Source organism: Gorilla gorilla, chromosome 20, assembly GCF_029281585.2.
Source record: "Gorilla gorilla gorilla isolate KB3781 chromosome 20, NHGRI_mGorGor1-v2.1_pri, whole genome shotgun sequence".
Lineage (NCBI taxonomy): Eukaryota > Metazoa > Chordata > Mammalia > Primates > Hominidae > Gorilla > Gorilla gorilla.
In genome coordinates, this window is record NC_073244.2 from 56,759,746 (window position 1) to 56,778,342 (window position 18,597).

The 18,597-nt window shown below is 52.9% G+C and overlaps 1 protein-coding gene across 3 annotated transcripts in view; it reads left to right on the top strand.

Moving 5' to 3' along the window:
* MARK4 (microtubule affinity regulating kinase 4) overlaps positions 1-18,597 on the top strand; it is a 52,464-nt gene that overhangs the window by 660 nt on the left and 33,207 nt on the right. For 2 of the 3 annotated variants that reach the window (XM_055369725.2, XM_055369724.2), the window contains exons 2-7: positions 7,031-7,231; positions 11,155-11,208; positions 11,361-11,409; positions 12,722-12,787; positions 12,878-12,948; positions 14,264-14,320. In XM_055369725.2, coding sequence (XP_055225700.1) covers positions 7,031-7,231; positions 11,155-11,208; positions 11,361-11,409; positions 12,722-12,787; positions 12,878-12,948; positions 14,264-14,320 — 498 coding nt within the window. The remainder of the gene's footprint in view (positions 1-7,030; positions 7,232-11,154; positions 11,209-11,360; positions 11,410-12,721; positions 12,788-12,877; positions 12,949-14,263; positions 14,321-18,597) is intronic. The other variant, XM_055369726.2, reaches the window with a different exon arrangement.

The window sequence follows — 18,597 nt, forward strand, 5'->3', positions numbered from 1 at the left end:
GCCCCTCCCTTCTCTCGCCTGTGCTAAGCCCTTTCCCCTCCAGGCCGTCCGCGTCCGACACCTCGCCCCCTCCCGGATTTGCAGGGCCCCTGACCCCCCAAGGCCCGGCCCTGGCACTCTCAGCAGGGCCTGGCCCAGTCCTGCCTCTGGCTCCGGCCTTCCCTGTCTGGGGCTGGGTGCCGGCTCCTCAGGAGCCCCCCTCTTCCTATTCCCAGCCCTCTGCCCCACCAGCACGCACCCAGGGCGCCTGTGGGCAGCCCCTGGCAGGAAGCTGGTTTCCACCTCTCCTGGGCCCTGGCCCTTTTCTGGCTTCTTCAAGGTCTCTCCCGTCCCAGGCCTGGTCCCCATCTTCCAAGCAGCCCTGTCCCTAGATCCCAGCACCCTGGGGCCCCCAGATGCCACCTGGACCCTTTCTGGTCTCTTCCTCTCCCAGGAAGCCTTGGCCTCCAACTTCCAGGCCCTCACCTCACCCAGGCTGGTATTTCTAGGCCCTGGACCAGTCTGACTCCAGGCCTCATCCGCCCTCTATCAACTTCTGAGCTTCAGGCAGCCCCTTCCCCAACCCCCAACCTCTGGACCCCCTGCTAGGCCAAACTCAGACCCCTTCCCCACAAACCACCGTCCTTTCTCCTGCCCCAGGGCCTCCCCCTTCCTTGCTGGGAGTCTGGCCTTCCAAGGAAGCCCCCTCCTCAGCTTCAGAGGCCTTCCTCAGCTACAGGGCCTGGCCCCAGATCCTTCTTCCAGAAAACTCCTGGACCTGAAGCCTCTCATCTTGCCCTGGCTTCAAGCCGTTTTCCTTTGGGTCAATCTGCTGGAAGCTTTCTCCCCAAATTTCTAGACCCCTTGACCTTCCCCAGGGCTCAGCCTTTATTCATCTGGGCTGTTCCTTGCCCAAGAAGTTCCTACCCCATACTTCCAGGCCCCCCAGACCCTTCTCTGGTTTCAAGGACTTCTCCTAGAAACCCCCTTCTCTGATTCCTAGGAGCTTCCCCAAGACCCAGGGATTCCTGGCCTCTGACTTCCACTGCCCCCATGGCTTTGTCACTTTCCACCATTCCCAGGCGCCCCCTGCCCCTACACTGCTTCCCAGAGAGGCCCCTCCCCATCTCCTGTGTCTCTGATCACTGATCACTTCCAAAGACCTGCCCACCACCCAATCCTAGACTTCTCCCCACCTGGGATCTTTGTGCCTTTCTCCAAATCCTTCTGCCAGGTCCCTGTTCCCCTTCCCCCTGTTTCCCTCACCTCCGACAGACCCCCCCCCCCACACACACCATCAGAGAGATTTATATCTGTCCTTCCTCATCTTGCAGATCCCTCCCTCACAGAGACCACCCCGCATCATCACTATGGGCCAGAACTCCAATTTGGAGTCTAATGAAATGCCTACCACCTCTGTTCCTTGGTCACTACAATCTACAGTGAGGTGCCAGGGGCTCCACAGTCCTGGGTTCCAATGCTGACATGGCCAGCTGGTTTGCCTTGTGTCCTCAGACAACCAGTTCTCCCTTTCTGAGCCTCAGTTTCCTGCCCTGGAAAATAGGGGTGACCGCTTGAGTGCCTCCAAGGCTTACTCGATTCAGGCGAAGGCTGGCACCTAGGAAGCACTCCACAAATGCCAGCTGCTATTGTGGCTGTGGGTATGAGTCAGACAGCCCGTGGATTCTCAGCTCAGGGCTGTTATTAGTTGTTGAGTGAGCCTGCAGATTCACTCCCAGCTTGCAGCCTCAGTTTCCTTATCTCTAAATCGGGTTGATGATGGCCCCCCACTGTTAGGGATGTTTGCAGGAGCCAGCGACATGATGTGACTAAGGTGCACAGGGCCTGGCATGTGTCGTGGCTGTTGTGGTTATTAGTACTACTTTAATTGTTCAGATAAACTTGGGTTCACATCCTGTTTCTGTCCCTCCCTAGCTGTGTGACCTCGGGCAAGTAACCTCACCTCTCTGAGCCTTGGTTTCCTTGTCTGTTAAGTGAAACGCCTAATGACGACTTGCTGTTCCCTGGGTTGTTAAGATGCGTGCATGGTGCGGATTTGAGGATGGCTAATCCCCTTTTCTCTCCTCCAACTCTTGTCACTAAGACCTGCCTGTCAGTCCTGGTGGGGAGTCACTTGCCTGCCTCTGGAATGGGAGGTTGCAGCCCCCTCTCCTGTTACCTGGTTACCATGGCTACAGCCACGTGGGGTCATGCTCCCCCACCCCAAGTTCCAGGGCCCCCCACCAGGGGGCCAGCCTCCCCAGGTTCCCTAGCAACAGGCCCGGGTGTTGGGGCGCCAGCCGGGCGGGAGGGAGCCAGGCCAGCTGGTGGTGCAGGCCAATTTTAGCTCCCACCCCCGGCCCCCAGGGGCTTTGTCACCCACTGCCCCAGCTGCCCCTCGCAGGGGTCCCTCAGCCATGCTGCCTTCAGCGTGGTGCCATCCCACCTCCAGCTGGCTGCCCTGGCGCCACCTGACAGGGGTTCTTCTCCAGGTCCTTATCTCGGTGGGGATCGGAGGCCTTATCTCCAGGATCTCCACCTGCCTCCCTGGTCTCTCCTGGGAAGAAGCCTGGGCCTGTGGGGAAGCCTGGCTCAGCACTCAGGAGGAATCAGCAGGCCGGGGTTCGCATCCCAGCACTCTGCTCCATCTGCCCTGTGACCTTGGGGGAGGGACTCCCCCTGCCTGAGCCTGGGTGTCCCCGTCTGAAGACTGCAGATCATAATTGGACCCACATTGGAGGCCAGGGTGAGGGCACGGCAGGCAGTGGTGGACGCGTGGTTAGAGCCCTGGCCGTGGTGGTTGGAACTGCCCAGCCGTGGGGAGGTTGTCTTTCTGCCCCTGTGAATGGACTGTGTGACCTTCACATGGCACCTTCCCTCTCCAAGGCTCAGTTTCTCTGCTAGAACATGGAGTCGTTCCCTGGGCTACTGCAGGAATTAAGTGTAGGCGAGTTACCTGTTTACACAGGACTTGGTCCATAGCATGAGCTGCTTTGTAGAAATGGTTCATGACCCAGCGTGGTAGCTCACACCTATAATCCCAGAACTTTGGGAGACCCAGGCAGGAGGATGGCTTGAGCCTGGGAGCTGAAGACTAGCCCGGACAACATAGCAAGACTCCATCTCTACAAAAAAATTTAAAAATCAGCTGTGTGTGGTGGTGCACTCCTGTGGTCCCAGCTACTCGGGAGCCTGAGGTGGGAGGATTTGCTTGAACCCAGGCAGTTGAGGCTCCAGTGAGCCTTGATTACACCACTGCACTTCAGCCTGGGTAACAGAGCAAGACCCTGTCTCAAAAAAAAAAAAAAAAAAGGTACAGGTGTGAGAGGCAGTGTGGTATTGTGACAGAGAAGAGCATCAAGTCTGGTGGAAACTGTCGGGCATGGTGGCTCGTGCCTGTAATCCCAGCACTTTGGGAGGCCGAGGTGGGTGGATCACCTGAGGTCAGGAGTTCAAGACCAGCCTGGCCAACATGGTGAAACTCCCTCGTGGTGGTGGGCGTCTGTAATCCCAGCCACTCGGGAGGCTGAGGCAGGAGAATTGCTTGAACCCAGGAGGTGGAGGTTGCAGTGAGTTGAGATCGTGCCATTGCACTCCAGCCTGGGCAACAAGAGTGAAACTCTGCCAAAAAAAAAAAAAAAAAAAAAATGCCGGTGGAAACTGGGTTCAGATCGTGGGTCCAGGCCTCAGTTTCCCCACCTGCAAAATGGAGATGATAGTGTGGTAATGGCCTCATATTGCATCAATGACCAGCATTAATTAAATGTTAGTTGTTGTTGCTATCAAGTGGCCCGGCAGTGTCTTTCTCAGAGACTTGGGCCCCCAGCCCATCAGCCTCTTGGCCTTTCTTCCTCCCCTCCTGTTGTCCTCCTGCTTCCCACTCCCAGCTGGAAGGGCACAGGCAGAACTGCCTTGGCGGGAGGCCTCAGGCATCCTGAGCCCCAGCCCTGAAAGGGAGACACAGTCCCTGGGGCTTCCAATCAGGCCAGGGCAGCTCAGAGCAGGCAGGTGACCTGCGGGGGAGAGAGACCAGGGAGGGACAGGACAGTAGGAACAGAATATCAGGAGGAGAGAAGCCATGGTGTGGGAGACAGCAAGTCAGGGCGCTTCTCAAGCCCTGGGTGTTTCAGGGGGTGGCAGAAGCAACAATGTTTCCCATGGAAGGAGGATAACAGGGATTCAGCCAGGTCTCAGGGCCAGTGAAAGACTTGGTTACCGTGCAGGGGGTGGTGGCTCAGGCCTGTAATCCCAGCACTTTGGGAGGCCGAGGTGGGTGGATCACCTGAGGTCAGGAGTTCAAGACCAACCTGGCCAACATGATGAAACCTCGTCTCTACTAAAAATACAAAATTAGCGAGGTGTGGTGGCACATGCCTGTAATCCCAGCTACTCGGGAAGGCTGAGGCAGGAGAATCGCTTGAACCCAGGAGGTAGAGGTTGCAGTGAGCCAGATTGGGTCACTGCACTCCAGCTTGGGCAACAAGAGTGAAACTCTGTGTCAAAAAGAAAAAAAATAAGACTTGGTTACAATGTTTGGAGTCCAATCTGGGGTAACAGTGATTGGAATCAAATGTTAGGGGCATTCCACTGGGAATCAAATGTTGACATTTGGGTTTGAAGTAGAATTTGGGGGCTGGAGAGGGGACGGTTGATGGGTAAAATAGCATGTCAGGACCAGTGGTGGTGGAGGAGGAGCCTCGAGTCCAGATTGAGGTCAGCGTTGATTGGGGTTGAGGGCAGCCTCATTTAGAGCAAAATATTGTAGAGTTGATCCAGGCTCCAGGACAGGCATATCCTGCTTTTTCACACTTTGCCTTATTGAGCTTCACAGATACTGTGTTTTCTACAAATTGAAGGTTTCTGACGACCCTGTGTTGAGCAAGCCGGTAGGCTCCATTTTTCCAACAGCCTGTGCACAATTTGTGTCTCTGTCACATTTTGGTAATTCACACAGTATTTCAAACTTTTTCATCATTATTATAATAGCTGTTATGGTGATCTGATATCAGTGATGTTTTTCCTTTTTTTTTTTTAGAGACAGGGTCTTGCTCTGTTGCCCAGGCTGGAGTGCAGTGGCATGATCATAGCTCACTGCAGCCTCAACCTCCTGGGGCTCAAGCCATCCTCCCATCTCAGCCCCCTGAGTAGCTGGGACTATAGGCATATGCCACCATGCCTAGCTAATTTTTTTTTTTTTAAGTTTTTCTAGAGACGGGTGTCTCGCTTCATTGCCCAGGCTGGTCTCAAACTCCCTGGCTTCAAGCCATCCTCCCGCCTTGTCAATGATTTTGTTTTATTGTGATTCACTGAAGGTTCAGATGATTGTTAGCATCTTTTAACAAGAAAGTATTATAAAATTAAAGTATGTACATTGTTTTTATAGCTGTAATGCTATTATTGCACACTTAGTAGACTACAGTATGATGTAAACACAATTTTTCTTTCTCTCTTTTTTTTTTTTTTTGAGATGGAGTCCCACTCTGTCACCCAGACTGGAGTGCAGTGGCGCGATCTCAGCTCACTGCAACCTCTGCCTCCCTGGTTCAAGCAATTCTCCTGCCTCAGCCTCCTGAGTAGCTGGGATTACAGGTGTGCGTCACCATGTCCGGCTAATTTTTGTATTTTTAGTAGAGACGGGGTTTCCCCGTGTTGGCCAGGCAAGTTTCACACTCCTGACCTCAGGTGATCCACCTGCCTTGGCCTCCCAAAGTGCTGGGATTACAGGCGTGAGCCACCTCGCCTGGCCCATAATATTTTTTTTTTCTTTTTTTTTTTGAGGCAGAGTCTCGCTCTGTCACCCAGGCTGGAGTGCAGTGGCGCGATCTCGGCTCACTGCAAGCTCCGCCTCCTGGGTTCACGCCATTCTCCTGCCTCAGCCTCCCGAGTAGCTGGGACTACAGGCGCATACTGCCACGCCTGGCTAATTTTTTGTATTTTTAGTAGAGATGGGGTTTCACCGTGTTAGCCAGGATGGTCTCAATCTCCCGACCTCATGATCTGCCCGCCTCGGCCTCCCAAAGTGCTGGGATTACAGGTGTGAGCCACCGCGCCCGGCCTTTTTTTTTTTTTAGACCAAGTCTCACTCTGTCACTCTGGCTAGAGTGCAGTAGAGCGATCTCGGCTCCCTACAACCTCCGCCTCCCAGGTTCAAGTGATTCTCCTGCCTCAGCCTCCAGAGTAGCTGGGATTACAGGCGTGTGCCAATGCCTGGCTAATTTTTGTATTTTTTTAGTAGAGATAGGGTTTCACCATATTGGCCAGGCTGGTCTCGAACTCCTGACCTCATGATCCACCCACCTCAGCCTCCCAAAGTGCTGGGATTACAGGCCTGAGCCACTGCACCTGGCCACCTGGCTCATAATTTTTATATGCACTGGGAATCCACAAGATTCATGTGCATTGCTTTTTTGCAGTATTTGCTTTATTGTGGTGGTCTGGAACCAAACTTGCGATATCTCTGAGGTATGTCTGTAATTAGAAAAGGAGGTTGGGGCTGGATGCGGTGGCTCACATCTGTAATCCGTACAGCCGAGGCAGGTGGGTCACCTGAGTCAGGAGTTTGAGACCAGCTTAGTCAACATGGTGAAACCCCATCTCTACTAAAAATACAGAAATTAGCCAGGCATGATGGTGCACGCTTGTAATCCCAGCTGCTCGGGAGGCTGAGGCAGGAAAATGGCTTGAACCCAGGAGGCAGAGGTTGCAGTGAGCTGAGATCATGCCACTGCACTCCAGCCTGGGTGACAGAGCAAGACTCCATCCCAAGGAAAAAAAAAAGACAAGGAGGTTGGGGGTAGTCAGACTGCAGTGAAGGTTGAAGAAGGGGTGTGATGCCTGGGGCCCTGGATGTTGCAGATTTGAGGGACATGGGGGCTTTTGTTCCTGGAGGCGTCTTTTTGTAGAGAAAGATGAAGGGTGCTTGGCTCTCTGGGGCCTGAGTTTGAAAAGGGCCACGGAGGGGCCGGTAGCCAGGCCTCAAGTTAAGTGCACTAGCCCACGGGTTCCACGGAAGGTAGGATTGGATAGCTCATGCTCCATCTCCCCCGCCCAGCATGGCACCTTGGGCAGTGGCCGCTCCTCGGACAAAGGCCCGTCCTGGTCCAGCCGCTCACTGGGTGCCCGTTGCCGGAACTCCATCGCCTCCTGTCCCGAGGAGCAGCCCCACGTGGGCAACTACCGCCTGCTGAGGACCATTGGGAAGGGCAACTTTGCCAAAGTCAAGCTGGCTCGGCACATCCTCACTGGTCGGGAGGTGAGTATGGGCACAGGGTGGGGCTCGGGGCAGGTCCCTGTGGGACCAGGTCTTCGGTGTATGTCGATAGAGGTCAGGATTGGCCCTGGGTTTGCTTTGTGGCCTCAGGTAAGTTCCCGACTCTCTATGGGACAGGTCACAATATCTCCGATGTTCCCAGAACCACCCCCATGGGAAAAGAGAACTAATTTCATGTATCCCTGAAATTGCCGGGAAATCTCAGATCACAGGCAGTCCAATGTGTGCGTTGCTAAGGATGCATGTGGCTTTTGTAGATAAACCTGAGCTGTGGCCGGATGCGTTGGCTTACACGTGTAATCCCAGCACTTTGAAAGGCCAAGGTAGGAGGATTCCTTGAGCTCAGGAGTTTGAGACCAGCCTGGGCAACATAGCAACACTTTGTCTCCACTAAAAAATAAATAAAATTTTTTAAAAATTAGCTGGGTGCGGTGGTGTGTGCCTGTGGTCCCAGCTACTTGGGAGGCTGAGGCGGGAGGATCGCTTGAGCTCAGGAGTTTGAGGCTGCAGTGAGGTGTGACCTCACCACTGCACTCCAGCCTGGGTAACAGAGTGAGACCCTATCTCAAAAAATAAAAATAAAATAAAATAAAAGAGGGCTGGGCACGGTGGCTTACGCCTGTAATCCCAGTACTTTGGGAAGCTGAGGCAGGTGGATTGCTTGAGGTCAGGAGTTTGAGACCAGCCTGACCAACATGATGAAACCCTGTCTCTACTAAAAATACAAAAATTAGCTGGGCGTGGTGGCACATGCCTATAATCCCAGCTGCTCAGGAGGCTGAGCCAGGAGAATCGCTTGAACCCAGGAGGCGGAGGTTTCAGTGAGCCGAGATCATGCCGCCGCACTCCAGCCTGGGTGACAGGGCGAGACTCTGTCTCAAAAAAAAAAAAAAAAAAAATAGGCCAGGCGCGGTGGCTCACTCCTATAGTCCCAGCACTTTGGGAGGCCAAGGCAAGTGGATCACCTGAGGTCAGGAGTTCAAGACCAGCCTGGCCAACATGGTAAAACCCCGTCTCTACTAAAAATATAAAGATTAGCTTGGTGTGATAGCAGGCACCTGTAATTTCAGCTACTTGGGAGGCTGAGGCAGGAGAATTGCTTGAGCCCAGGAGGCGGAGGTTGCAATGAGCCAAGATCGCGCCACTGTATTCTGCCTGGGCAACAAGAGCGAGACTTTGTCTCAAAAAAAAAAAAAAAAAAAAAAAATTGGCCGAGTGCAGTGGCTCATACCTACAAACACAGCGCTTTGGGAGGCTGAGGCAGGTGGATCACCTGAGGTCAGGAGTTCGAGACCAGCCTGGCCAACATGGCAAAACCCCATCTTTAGTGAAAAAAAAAATACAAAAATTAGCTGGGTGTGGTGGTGCGTGCCTGTAAGCCCAGCTACCTGGAAGGCTGAGGCAGGAGAATCACTGGAACCCAGGAGGCAAAGGCCGCAGTGAGCTGAGATTGTGCCACTGCACTCCAGCCTGGGTGACAGAGCAAGACCATCTCAAAAAATAAATAAATAAAAAAAAAGTAAATAAATTAAAAATAAAAAATAAATAAACCTGAGCTGCCTCTCTGTTTTAAGGGTGGACTTTGGTTCCTTGAAATCTTCCTGTGATCTGGAGAACACAGCAGGTTTATTTATGTTGTATTCTCAGTTACACACAGCCTCACTCTCCCCACCTCCTCTTCCAGAGCAGGCAACTGTGCTGAGTATGGTGACATTATTGCAAAAAGGGCCCACACAGGCTTTGCAGCCTAGATATGAGGTCTCTAACTCACTTAGAGGAAAATGAATGGTGGGTGATTTCATGATTTCCCCACCCCTCCTTCAACTTCAGAGAAATGATTGGAATGAATTATCCTGCCTTGGATGGGCTCTCCCCTGCCCTCACGCTGTCTACACCATACATGCAAAAGACACCAGGCCCCGATGGTCTTACAGGCAAATCCTACCAGATGTTCACATTTTATGCCAGTTCTTCCAGAGACTAAAGAAAGAACTGCCACTGCCTGACTGGTTTTTATGCGCTAGTTTGTCCTTAAGAGCAAAACCAGACAAGAAACAAAATTACAGGCCAATCTGGTGAACATAGGTACAAAAATCTTATACAAAATATTAACAAACAGAACCTGGCAAATCAATTAAAGAAAGCTGTGTGATGACAAAACTGGCTTTATCTCAGGAATGCAAAGTTCTTTTCCCTTTGACAATTTATTCATGTACTTCACCACATTCTCAGATTAAAGAAGAGAAACCATATGATCGTCTCAATACTGGCATAAAAAGTGTTTGATAAAATTTTTAAAAACACATTTGTGAGAATATGAGAAAAGCTAAGGGGCTCTCTCTTCCATGAAGAACACATGGTTCCCTATATGTGGATCTGGTTCCAGGGGTTTCTGAGAGGCACCTGGCCCCATCTCTGTTTTAAAAATAAAAGTTTTACTGCAGACTGGGTGCGGTGGCTCATGCCTGTAATCCCAGCACCTTGGGAGGCTCAGGCAGGTGGATCACCTGATGTTGGGCGTTCAAGACCAGCTTGGCCAACATGGAGAAACCCCGTCTCTACTAAAAATACAAAATTAGCCAGGCGTGGTGATGCATGCCTGTAATCCCAGATATTTGGGAGGCTGAGGCAGGAGAATCCCTTGAACCTGAGAGGTGGAGGTCGCGGTGAGCCAAGATCGCACCATTGCACTCCAGCCTGAGCAACAAGAGGGAAACTCTGTCTCAAAAAAAAAAAAAAGTTTCACTGCAAAAGAAGTATAAGGAGAGTTCAATGACATTCTGATTTCCTCCCCATGATGTATCTCAAAGCTGTTTTAAAAGTTGTGTTTAAGAGGTAGATTCCATCAGGCTGCATAAGTTCAAATCTGGCCCACAACTTACTACAATTTACTAGCCATGTAACTTTGGCCAAATGACTAAACAGCTCTGTGCCTCAGTTTCCCTGTTGGTAAAATGATGATAATCCTGTTAGCCAAATGTTGGTGGCATGTGCCTGTGGTCCCAGCTACTTGGGAGGCTGAGGTGGGAGGATCACTTGAGCCCAGGAGGTCAAGGTTGCAGTGAGCTATGATCACACCACTGTGACACCACTGTACTCTAGCCTGGGAGACAGAGCGAGACTCTGCCTCCAAAAAAAAAGGGGGCGGGGGGGTGGGGTGGGTGCGGAGAATGGGAGGGATAATCCTAGCACTTATCTCACAGGTTGTTGTGAGGATTAAGAGTTCTCATTTGTAAAGCGCATAGTCCTTGTAGTGAGGGCTTAGTGCATGTTAACCAGTTGTTATTTATTCCACTGTTCATTTGTTCAAAACAAAGATGTGATGGGCCAGTGATCTTCGTTGCCCTCACAAAGGGATCCCCTCAAGGTCTCGTCCATGCCCACATCCACTCAGGCAGCTCTGGAGCAGCGTCAGCCAGGCCCTGCTGTGGAATAAGGATATTTCTCTGCAGAAGTGAGGGTGGCAGTGGAGACAGCGAGGACAGCTTGTGCAAAGGCCCTGAGGCCCTGAGTTCCCCATCCACAGGTTATGGCCCAGAGTGAGGGCTCTTCTGGGAGAGGGGGCAAAGGAAGGATATCCCGGGGTGATCTGAGCTGGGCCAGCTGGAGTGCAGTGGCATCATCTTGGCTCACTGCAACCTCTGCCTCCCAGGCTCAAGCGATTCTTCCAACTCAGCCTCCAGAGTAGCTGGGATTACAGGTGCCTGCTACCACACCTGGCTAATTTTTGTATTTTTAGTAAAGACAGGGTTTCGTCGTGTTGACCAGGCTGGTCTCGAACTCCTGGCCTCAAGTGATCCTCCCGCCTTGGTCTTCCCAAAATGCTCGGATTACAGGCCTGAGCCACCATGCCCAGTGGGGCTTGTGGCACCTTGACCGTCCCTCCTCCTTTCCTCCCCCTCTAGGTTGCCATCAAGATCATTGACAAAACCCAGCTGAATCCCAGCAGCCTGCAGAAGGTGAGGCTGGGGAGACGGGGGAGAGCAGGAGCCAGGCTTCCGGGACAGCCGGGTGACCCACCTGACCCCTCCTGCGGGGGCCCGGCTGGGGAAAGGATCCCCCAAGCCACCCACCCTCACTCTCCTCTGTCTTCCTTTCTGGCCACGCCCAGCTGTTCCGAGAAGTCCGCATCATGAAGGGCCTAAACCACCCCAACATCGGTGAGGAGGGAACGGGAGCAGGGCAGGCCACCAACTGGAACACTTGCAAAGGAGTTGGGGGTGGTGGCAGTGGTTAGAATAGTTGGAGACCCACCAGGCGCAGTGGCTCACTCCTGTAATCCCAGCACTTAGGGAGGCCGAGGCGGGTGGATCACTTGAGGTCAGGAGTTCGACACCAGTCTGACCAACATGGTGAAACCCTGTCTCTACTGAAAATACAAAAATTAGCAGGGCATGGTGGCGGGCACCTGTAATCCCAGCTACTCAGGAGGCTGAGGCAGGAGAATTGCTTGAGCCCAGGAGCCAGAGGTTGCAGTAAGCTGAGATCGCACCACTGCACCCCAGCCTGGGCAATAAAGCGAGACTTCGTCTCAAAAAAAAAAAAGAAAAAGAGTTAGAGACCTGGTTTCTCATAGTTGCATCACTGCTGTGTGACCTTGGGCAAGTCACTTAACCTCTTTGAGCCTCTATTTTCTCTTCTGGAGTAGGGGTGATAAGAGGGCCTATTACCAGGTCATTGTGAGGATTGACAAAGATGATGCATCCAAAATGCTTAGTTTGGGCTGAGCTATGGGACTTGGTCCAATTATTTCCACCAGCATCAACATCCTCACTGTCATTATCATTGGGCAGAGGCGGGAGTGAGGGGTCTTTAGTGAGAGAAGCGGAGTTTAGCTCCGCCTGGATGTGGCTGCAGCATTTGTTCATTCATTCATTCATTTACTCAGTAATTATTGATTGAGTGGCCACTATGTGCCAGACCCTGGGGACACAACAGGGAAGACAACAAGACACAAATCTCTGGCCTCATGGAGCTGACATTCTTGTGAGAGAGAAAGTGGAAAGGGTGGCTGGGCGCCGTAGCTCACGTCTGTAATCCCAGCACTTTGGGAGGCCGAGGCGGGTAGATCACCTGAGGTTGGGAGTTTGAGATCAGCATGACCAACATGGAGAAACCCTGTATCTATTAAAAATACAAAATTAGCCGGATATGGTGGCGCATGCTTGTAATCCCAGCTACTCAGGAGGCTGAGGCAGGAGAATCGCTTGAACCTGGGAGGGTGAGCAGAGATCGCGCCATTGCACTCCAGCCTGGGCAACAAGAGCAAAACTCCGTCTCAAAAAAAAAAAAACGAAAGTGGAAAGGGTGGTAGAGGGGGCTGAGGAGTTTGGAAAATCTTGCTGTCGGTAGGGAGCCATTGAGTGTTGAGTTGGGGGGGACGTGTTATGGTTGGCACATTTGCATAGTTAGAGGACAGGTTAGGAGGGGCCCTTTCTCCCTAATGCCCTACACTGTTCCCAACCATTATAGTGAAGCTCTTTGAGGTGATTGAGACTGAGAAGACGCTGTACCTGGTGATGGAGTACGCAAGTGCTGGTGAGCCGCCCATCCTCTCCGCCCTGCCCCTGTGCCACCTCCCCCCGCCGCTGCACCTGACCCTGACCCCGCTCGGCCTCTGCCCTGCAGGAGAAGTGTTTGACTACCTCGTGTCGCATGGCCGCATGAAGGAGAAGGAAGCTCGAGCCAAGTTCCGACAGGTTGGGGCAGGGCTGAGGGTGGGGCTGACTGGGTGCCTGGGTTCCTGGGAGGGCGTCTGAGAGCTGGGCATGGTCTGGGCTGTCCAGCGACCTGGGGGCGGGGCTTAAGTCTGGGCAGGGGTGAAGGTGCAGAGCTGGGTGTGCTGGGCATACAGTTGCCCAGATGTGAGGGCATCCGGATGTAGATTTGCAGGTGCCCCGTTGGGTGGGTGAGAGGATGTTTGGTCATGAAGGCACCCCGGTGGGCAGGTGTTGCATGTGTAGGGCATGTGGGTGTGCCCAGTGCGTAGGTGTGTGGGTGATGGGGGCACGAAGGTGCCAGGGTGCCAGGTGTGACTGTGCCAGAGTGTGATTCAAAAGATGTGTGGGCAGTAGCTATGTGGGTGCCCAGGTATGTAGGTATGTAGGTGTGTGGGGAAGAGGGTGTAGGGCACCCCAGGTAGATGGGCAAGAGAGGGCTGAGGGGTGGTTGTGTAAGCTTGTAGGTACTAGGGCATGCCGGTATGTGGGTGCCTGGGTGTGCGAGTGCCCAAATGTATGGGTTTCCAGGTGTGTGGTAGTGAGGACACCCAGGTGTGTAAGAGTGTGGGGGGGGGCCAGGTGTGGAGTAAGAGGACATGCAGGTGTGAGGGTGCCCAGGTATGTGGGATAAGAAGACGTGCAGGTATAAGGGTGCCCAGGTGTGGGGTAAGAATATGTGCAGGTGTGAGGGTGCCCAGGTGTAGGGTAAGAGGAGATGCAGGTATGAATGTGCCCAGGTGTGGGGTAAGAGGAGTTGTGGGTGTGAGGGTGCTGGGGCGTGAGGGGTAAGAAGATGTGTGTGTGTGAGGGTGCCAGGTGTGTGGGGTAAGAGGAGATGCAGGTGTGAGGGTGCCGGGGCGTGTGGGGTAAGCAGATGTGCAGGTGTGAGGGTGCCGGGCATGTCGGCTAGGAAGATGTGCAGGTGTGAGGGTGTCTCTGCCTTGACGCTGCTGTCCTGAACTCAAGGGCCATAAGCCCTGGTGAGTTGGGGCGGCCTGTCTATCTACAGGTATGGGATATCCCCATGGGAGTTTCCAGATGTGAAGGTCAAGAGAGGCTGGTCCCCATGCCTTGGTTCCGACATCCCTGGGCATGGGGGTGTCCTGGGGGAGGTGTGTGTCTGCCCAGGTTCCACGGGCACCTCTTGCTGTGACTGAATCAGGGTGTGAGGCCCCAGATCTCGGGCTGTGCCTTGGGGAGGCCTGGGGCCCAGTTGTGAGTGGTTTCACAGTCCACTGAGGGAGGCTGAGGGTTTCGGGAGCCACAAATAACCAACCTTCCCCCTCCCTCCCAGATTGTTTCGGCTGTGCACTATTGTCACCAGAAAAATATTGTACACAGGGACCTGAAGGTAAGCCCCCGACCCGCTGTGATCTCAGGGACCCCAGCTCAGCCCACAGACTTCTCCCTGCCTCCACCCCTCCATGGTTCCCGTGGCCTCCAGCAAATTCCTCCAGCCCTTTTCTCCTCCTGCTCCTCCCTCCACACCCAGCACCCCCTTGACCCTTTCCCAAGCTTTTGTGGCAGAAACAAGGCCAGCAGATGGGGGAGCGGATGGGGAGGAGGGGACAGGAGGAGTGAACAAAGCAGGGAGAAACAAAGTGTCCCAAAACGGCCCTGGATGCTACAGGGCTGTTGGATAAGGACACTGGGACATGATAAGGGGTTTGTCGCTCTCAGAGCCTTTGGGACCTTGGCATTCTCCGACCTTAGGACATTCAGGACTCCTTGAGGATTTAGGTTGCAGAGCCCCAGAGTCACTCTGCCCACAGGGTCCCAGGTCCCAGAGTCACTCTGCCCACAGGATCCCAGAGTCACAGGAATCTGAGAACTTTTTTTTTTTTTTTTTTGAGACGGAGTCTCGCTCTGTCGCCCTGGCTGGAGTGAAGTGGCGCGATCTCCGCTCACTGCAAGCTCCGCCTCCCGGGTTCACACCATTCTCCTGCCTCAGCCTCCCAAGTAGCTGGGACTACAGGCACCCGCCACCAAGCCCGGCTAATTTTTTATATTTTTAGTAGAGACGGGGTTTCACCGTGTTAGCCAGGATGGTGTCGATCTCCTGACCTTGTGATCCGCCCGCCTCAGCCTCCCAAAGTGCTGGGATTACAGGCATGAGCCACGGCACCTGGCCGGGAATCTGAGAACTTGAGAAGGCTTCGTTTTTATTTTTATTTTTGACATGGAGTCTCACACTGTTGCCCAGGCTGGAGTGTAGTGGCCCCATCTCAGCTCGCTGCAACCTCTGCCTCCCGGGTTCAGGCGATTCTCCTGCCTCAGCCTCCCGAGTAGCTGAGGTCACAGGTGCCTGTCACCATGCCCAGCTATTTTTGTATTTTTAGTAGAGACGGGGTTTCACCATGTTGGCCAGGCTTGGTCTTGAACTCCTGACCTCAGGTGATCCACCTGCCTCGGTCTCCTAGAGTGCTGGGATTACAGATGTGAGCCACCGTGTCCAGTCTGAGAAGGGGCTTTGAGAGAAAAGCCACCTTGGCCAGTACCAGGCAGGAAGGGACTCAACAGGGCTCCAGCCCAGCTACCTGTAGGAGCTGAGCCAGGCAGCCTCCTCGAGTACCTGTGGGCCCAGGGTCCGCATTCCACACCTTCCGCTGCATGTCTCAGGCCTCGCGCTCCAAGACCAGGTGGCTGACCGTTTGGTTGGCTCAAATCCGGTTGTCTTGACTGTTGTTTTGTGAGCACCTGTGTGCTAGGCGGCATCCTAAGTGCTTTAAGGAAGTGCTTCTGGAACTATCTGTGAGGAAGGACTGGGTTGGTTTTGTTGTTTGTTTTGTTTTTTTGTTGCCCATACTGAAGTGTGATGGTTCCATCACAGCTCATTGTAGCCTCAACCTCTTGGGCTCAAATAGTTCTCTCACCTCAGTCTCCTGGGTAGCTGGAACCACAGGTGTGAGCCACGAAGCCTGGCTAATTTTTGATTTTTTTGTAGACAAGGGATCTCACTCTGTTGTCCAGGCTGGTCTCGAACTCCTGGGCTCAAGAGATTCTCCTGCCTCAGCCTTCTGAGTTGCTGGGATTACAGGTGGGCACCACCATGCCCGGCTAATTTTTGTATTTTTAGTAGAGACGGGGTTTCACCACGTTGGCCAGGCTGGTCTCAATCTCCTGACCTCAGGTGATCTGCCCGCCTTGGCCTCCCAAAGTGCTGGGATTACAGGTGTGAGCCACTGTGCCCAGCCACAAACCCCATTTTAAAAGCTATTATTAGATTCTAAAGAAATTCCACAGTCAAATTCCTGTGGAGGACCAGGCGCAGTCTCACACCTGTAATCCCAGCACTTTGGGAGGCTGCGGTGGGAGGATTGCTTGAGCCCAGAAGTTCGAGAACAGCCTGGGCAACACACCCAAGACCTGATCTCTACAAAAAATAATTGTAAAAAATTAGCTTGGCTGGGCACGGTGGCTCTCACCTGTCCCAGCACTTTGGGAGGCCTAGGCAGGCAGATCACTGGAGGCCAGGAGTTCAAGACCAACCTGGGCAACACGGTGAAACTCCATCTCTACTAAAAACACAAAAATTAGGTGGTCGTTGTGGCGCGTGCCTGTAATTCCAGCTGCTTGAGAGGCTGAGGCATGAGAATTGCTTGAACCTGGGAGGTGGAGGTTGCAGTGTGCCAAGATCGCGCCAGTGCACTCCAGCCTGGACAACAGAGCAAGACTCCATCTCAAAAAAAAAAAAAAAAGAAAAAAAATTAGCTTGTATGCCTGTGGTCTCAGCTACTCAGGAGGCTGAGGCAGGAGGATCCCTTGAGCCCAGGAGGTTGAAGCTGCAGTGAGCCATGATCACGCCACTGCATTCCAACCTGGGTAACAGAGCAAAACCCTGTCTCTAAAAACAACAACAAAAAATACAAAAGCAGAAAGTGCATCTGAAAAAAAGAAAAATAATACAAAATGAAAACAAAAAACAAATTGCTGTAGAGGTTCAAGTGCTAACCCTCTCTTCACTTCCTTCCGCTGGGCTAGGGTGTCCCTCCACATGGCCCTGGAGGCAGCACCTTAGAGGCTTCCATGATTCACCTGGAGGTCGTACGTCCCCTGATGGAGGGTCCCCAAAGCAGCTAACACGAGTTTTGGGGTCGTATTAGTACACCAGGGGTACCAACCAAGGGGACCAACCCATGTGACTTTGGGGCTGGATTGCGGAGCCTCAAATGGCGGGAAAAGAAATGTAATCCCTGGCCTGGTGTGGCGGCTCACACCTGTAATCTCAGCACTTTTTGGGAGGCCGAGGTGGGCGGATCACCTGAGGTCAGGAGTTCGAGACCAGCCTGGCCAACATGGCGAGACCTCGTCTCTACTAAAAATAAAAAAAATAGCCGGGTGTGGTTGTGGGTGCCTGTAGTCCCAGGTACTTCGGAGGCTGAGGCTGGAGAATCGCTTGAACCCAGGAGGAAGAGGTTACAGTGAGCCGAGATCGTGCCACTGCACTCCAACCTGGGTGACAGAGTGAGATTCCATCTCAAAAATAAAAAATAAGAAAAGGTAAGCCCTGAGCAAGGCAGATGCTATTAGATTCAGGTTTAGGGAGGAGCTCTGTGGTGTGTCTTTGTAGGGTTTGGGCCTTTATTGGGGCAGGAGCTGGGGAAGAGTGGTCCAGAAATAAACCAGGAGACATAGGGAGACCTGGGAGGAAGCCAGGGATGCTGGTGACCTGGGCGAGGGAAGGACCGCAGTTGGGATGGGCCAGATGCGGGTGACATTTTGAAAGGTGGAGCTGTGCCTCTGTTTGTAGTCAGAAGGCAGGAGGCTTCTTCCTCCGCGCACTGTGGAAATGGGTGGCCTTGTTTAGATTCTAGTTCTGCTGCTTTCTTGCAATGGGCATGAGTTGTGGCCTCCCACGGCTTCTGTTTCCTCCCCTGTGAAGTGGCAATTGCAAGACCGCATGCCGCAAAAAAATAGACAAAACTTTATAACAATACAAAACGTTTATTTATTTATTTATTCACTTATTTTTGAGATGGAGTCTCGCTGTGTTGCCCAGGCTGGAGTACAGTGATGCAGTCTCAGCTCATGCGATTCCTTGCCTCAGCCTCCCAAGTTGCTGGGATTACAGGCGCCCGCCACCACGCCTGGCTAATTTTTGTATTTTCAGTAGAGACAGGGTTTTACCATGTTGCCCAAGCTAGTCTCGAACTCCTGACCTCAGGAGATCTGCCTGCCTTGGCCTCCCAAAGTGCTGAGATTACAGGCGTGAGCTACCGCGCCCGGCCATGAAATGTTTACTGACCACTGACTGCGTTCTAGGGGCCACTGTGAGCACTTTACGCTTAAACCCACAACCGCGCTTGAGGCAGGTGTCGAGATCACCCTCAGCTTACATACAAGGAAACAGGCACAGAGAGGTCTGGTAACCCACCTGAAGTTCACACAGCGAGTGAGTGGTGGAGCTGGGATTTGCAGCTGGAATTCTCCAAGAATCTGTCGTTTCACCTTCACATTATGCAGACGGACACTGTTATAATTGATAGTCCACAGAGTCCAGTGCATGGTAGATATGCAACCAGGATTAAATTATTGCTTTCGTTTTCCTGGGTCTTGAGCAATCAGGCCTTATTTTGTTTCTGCTGGGTAACTTGAGGCTCCAAGAGGGGCAGGAGATTACCTGAAGAC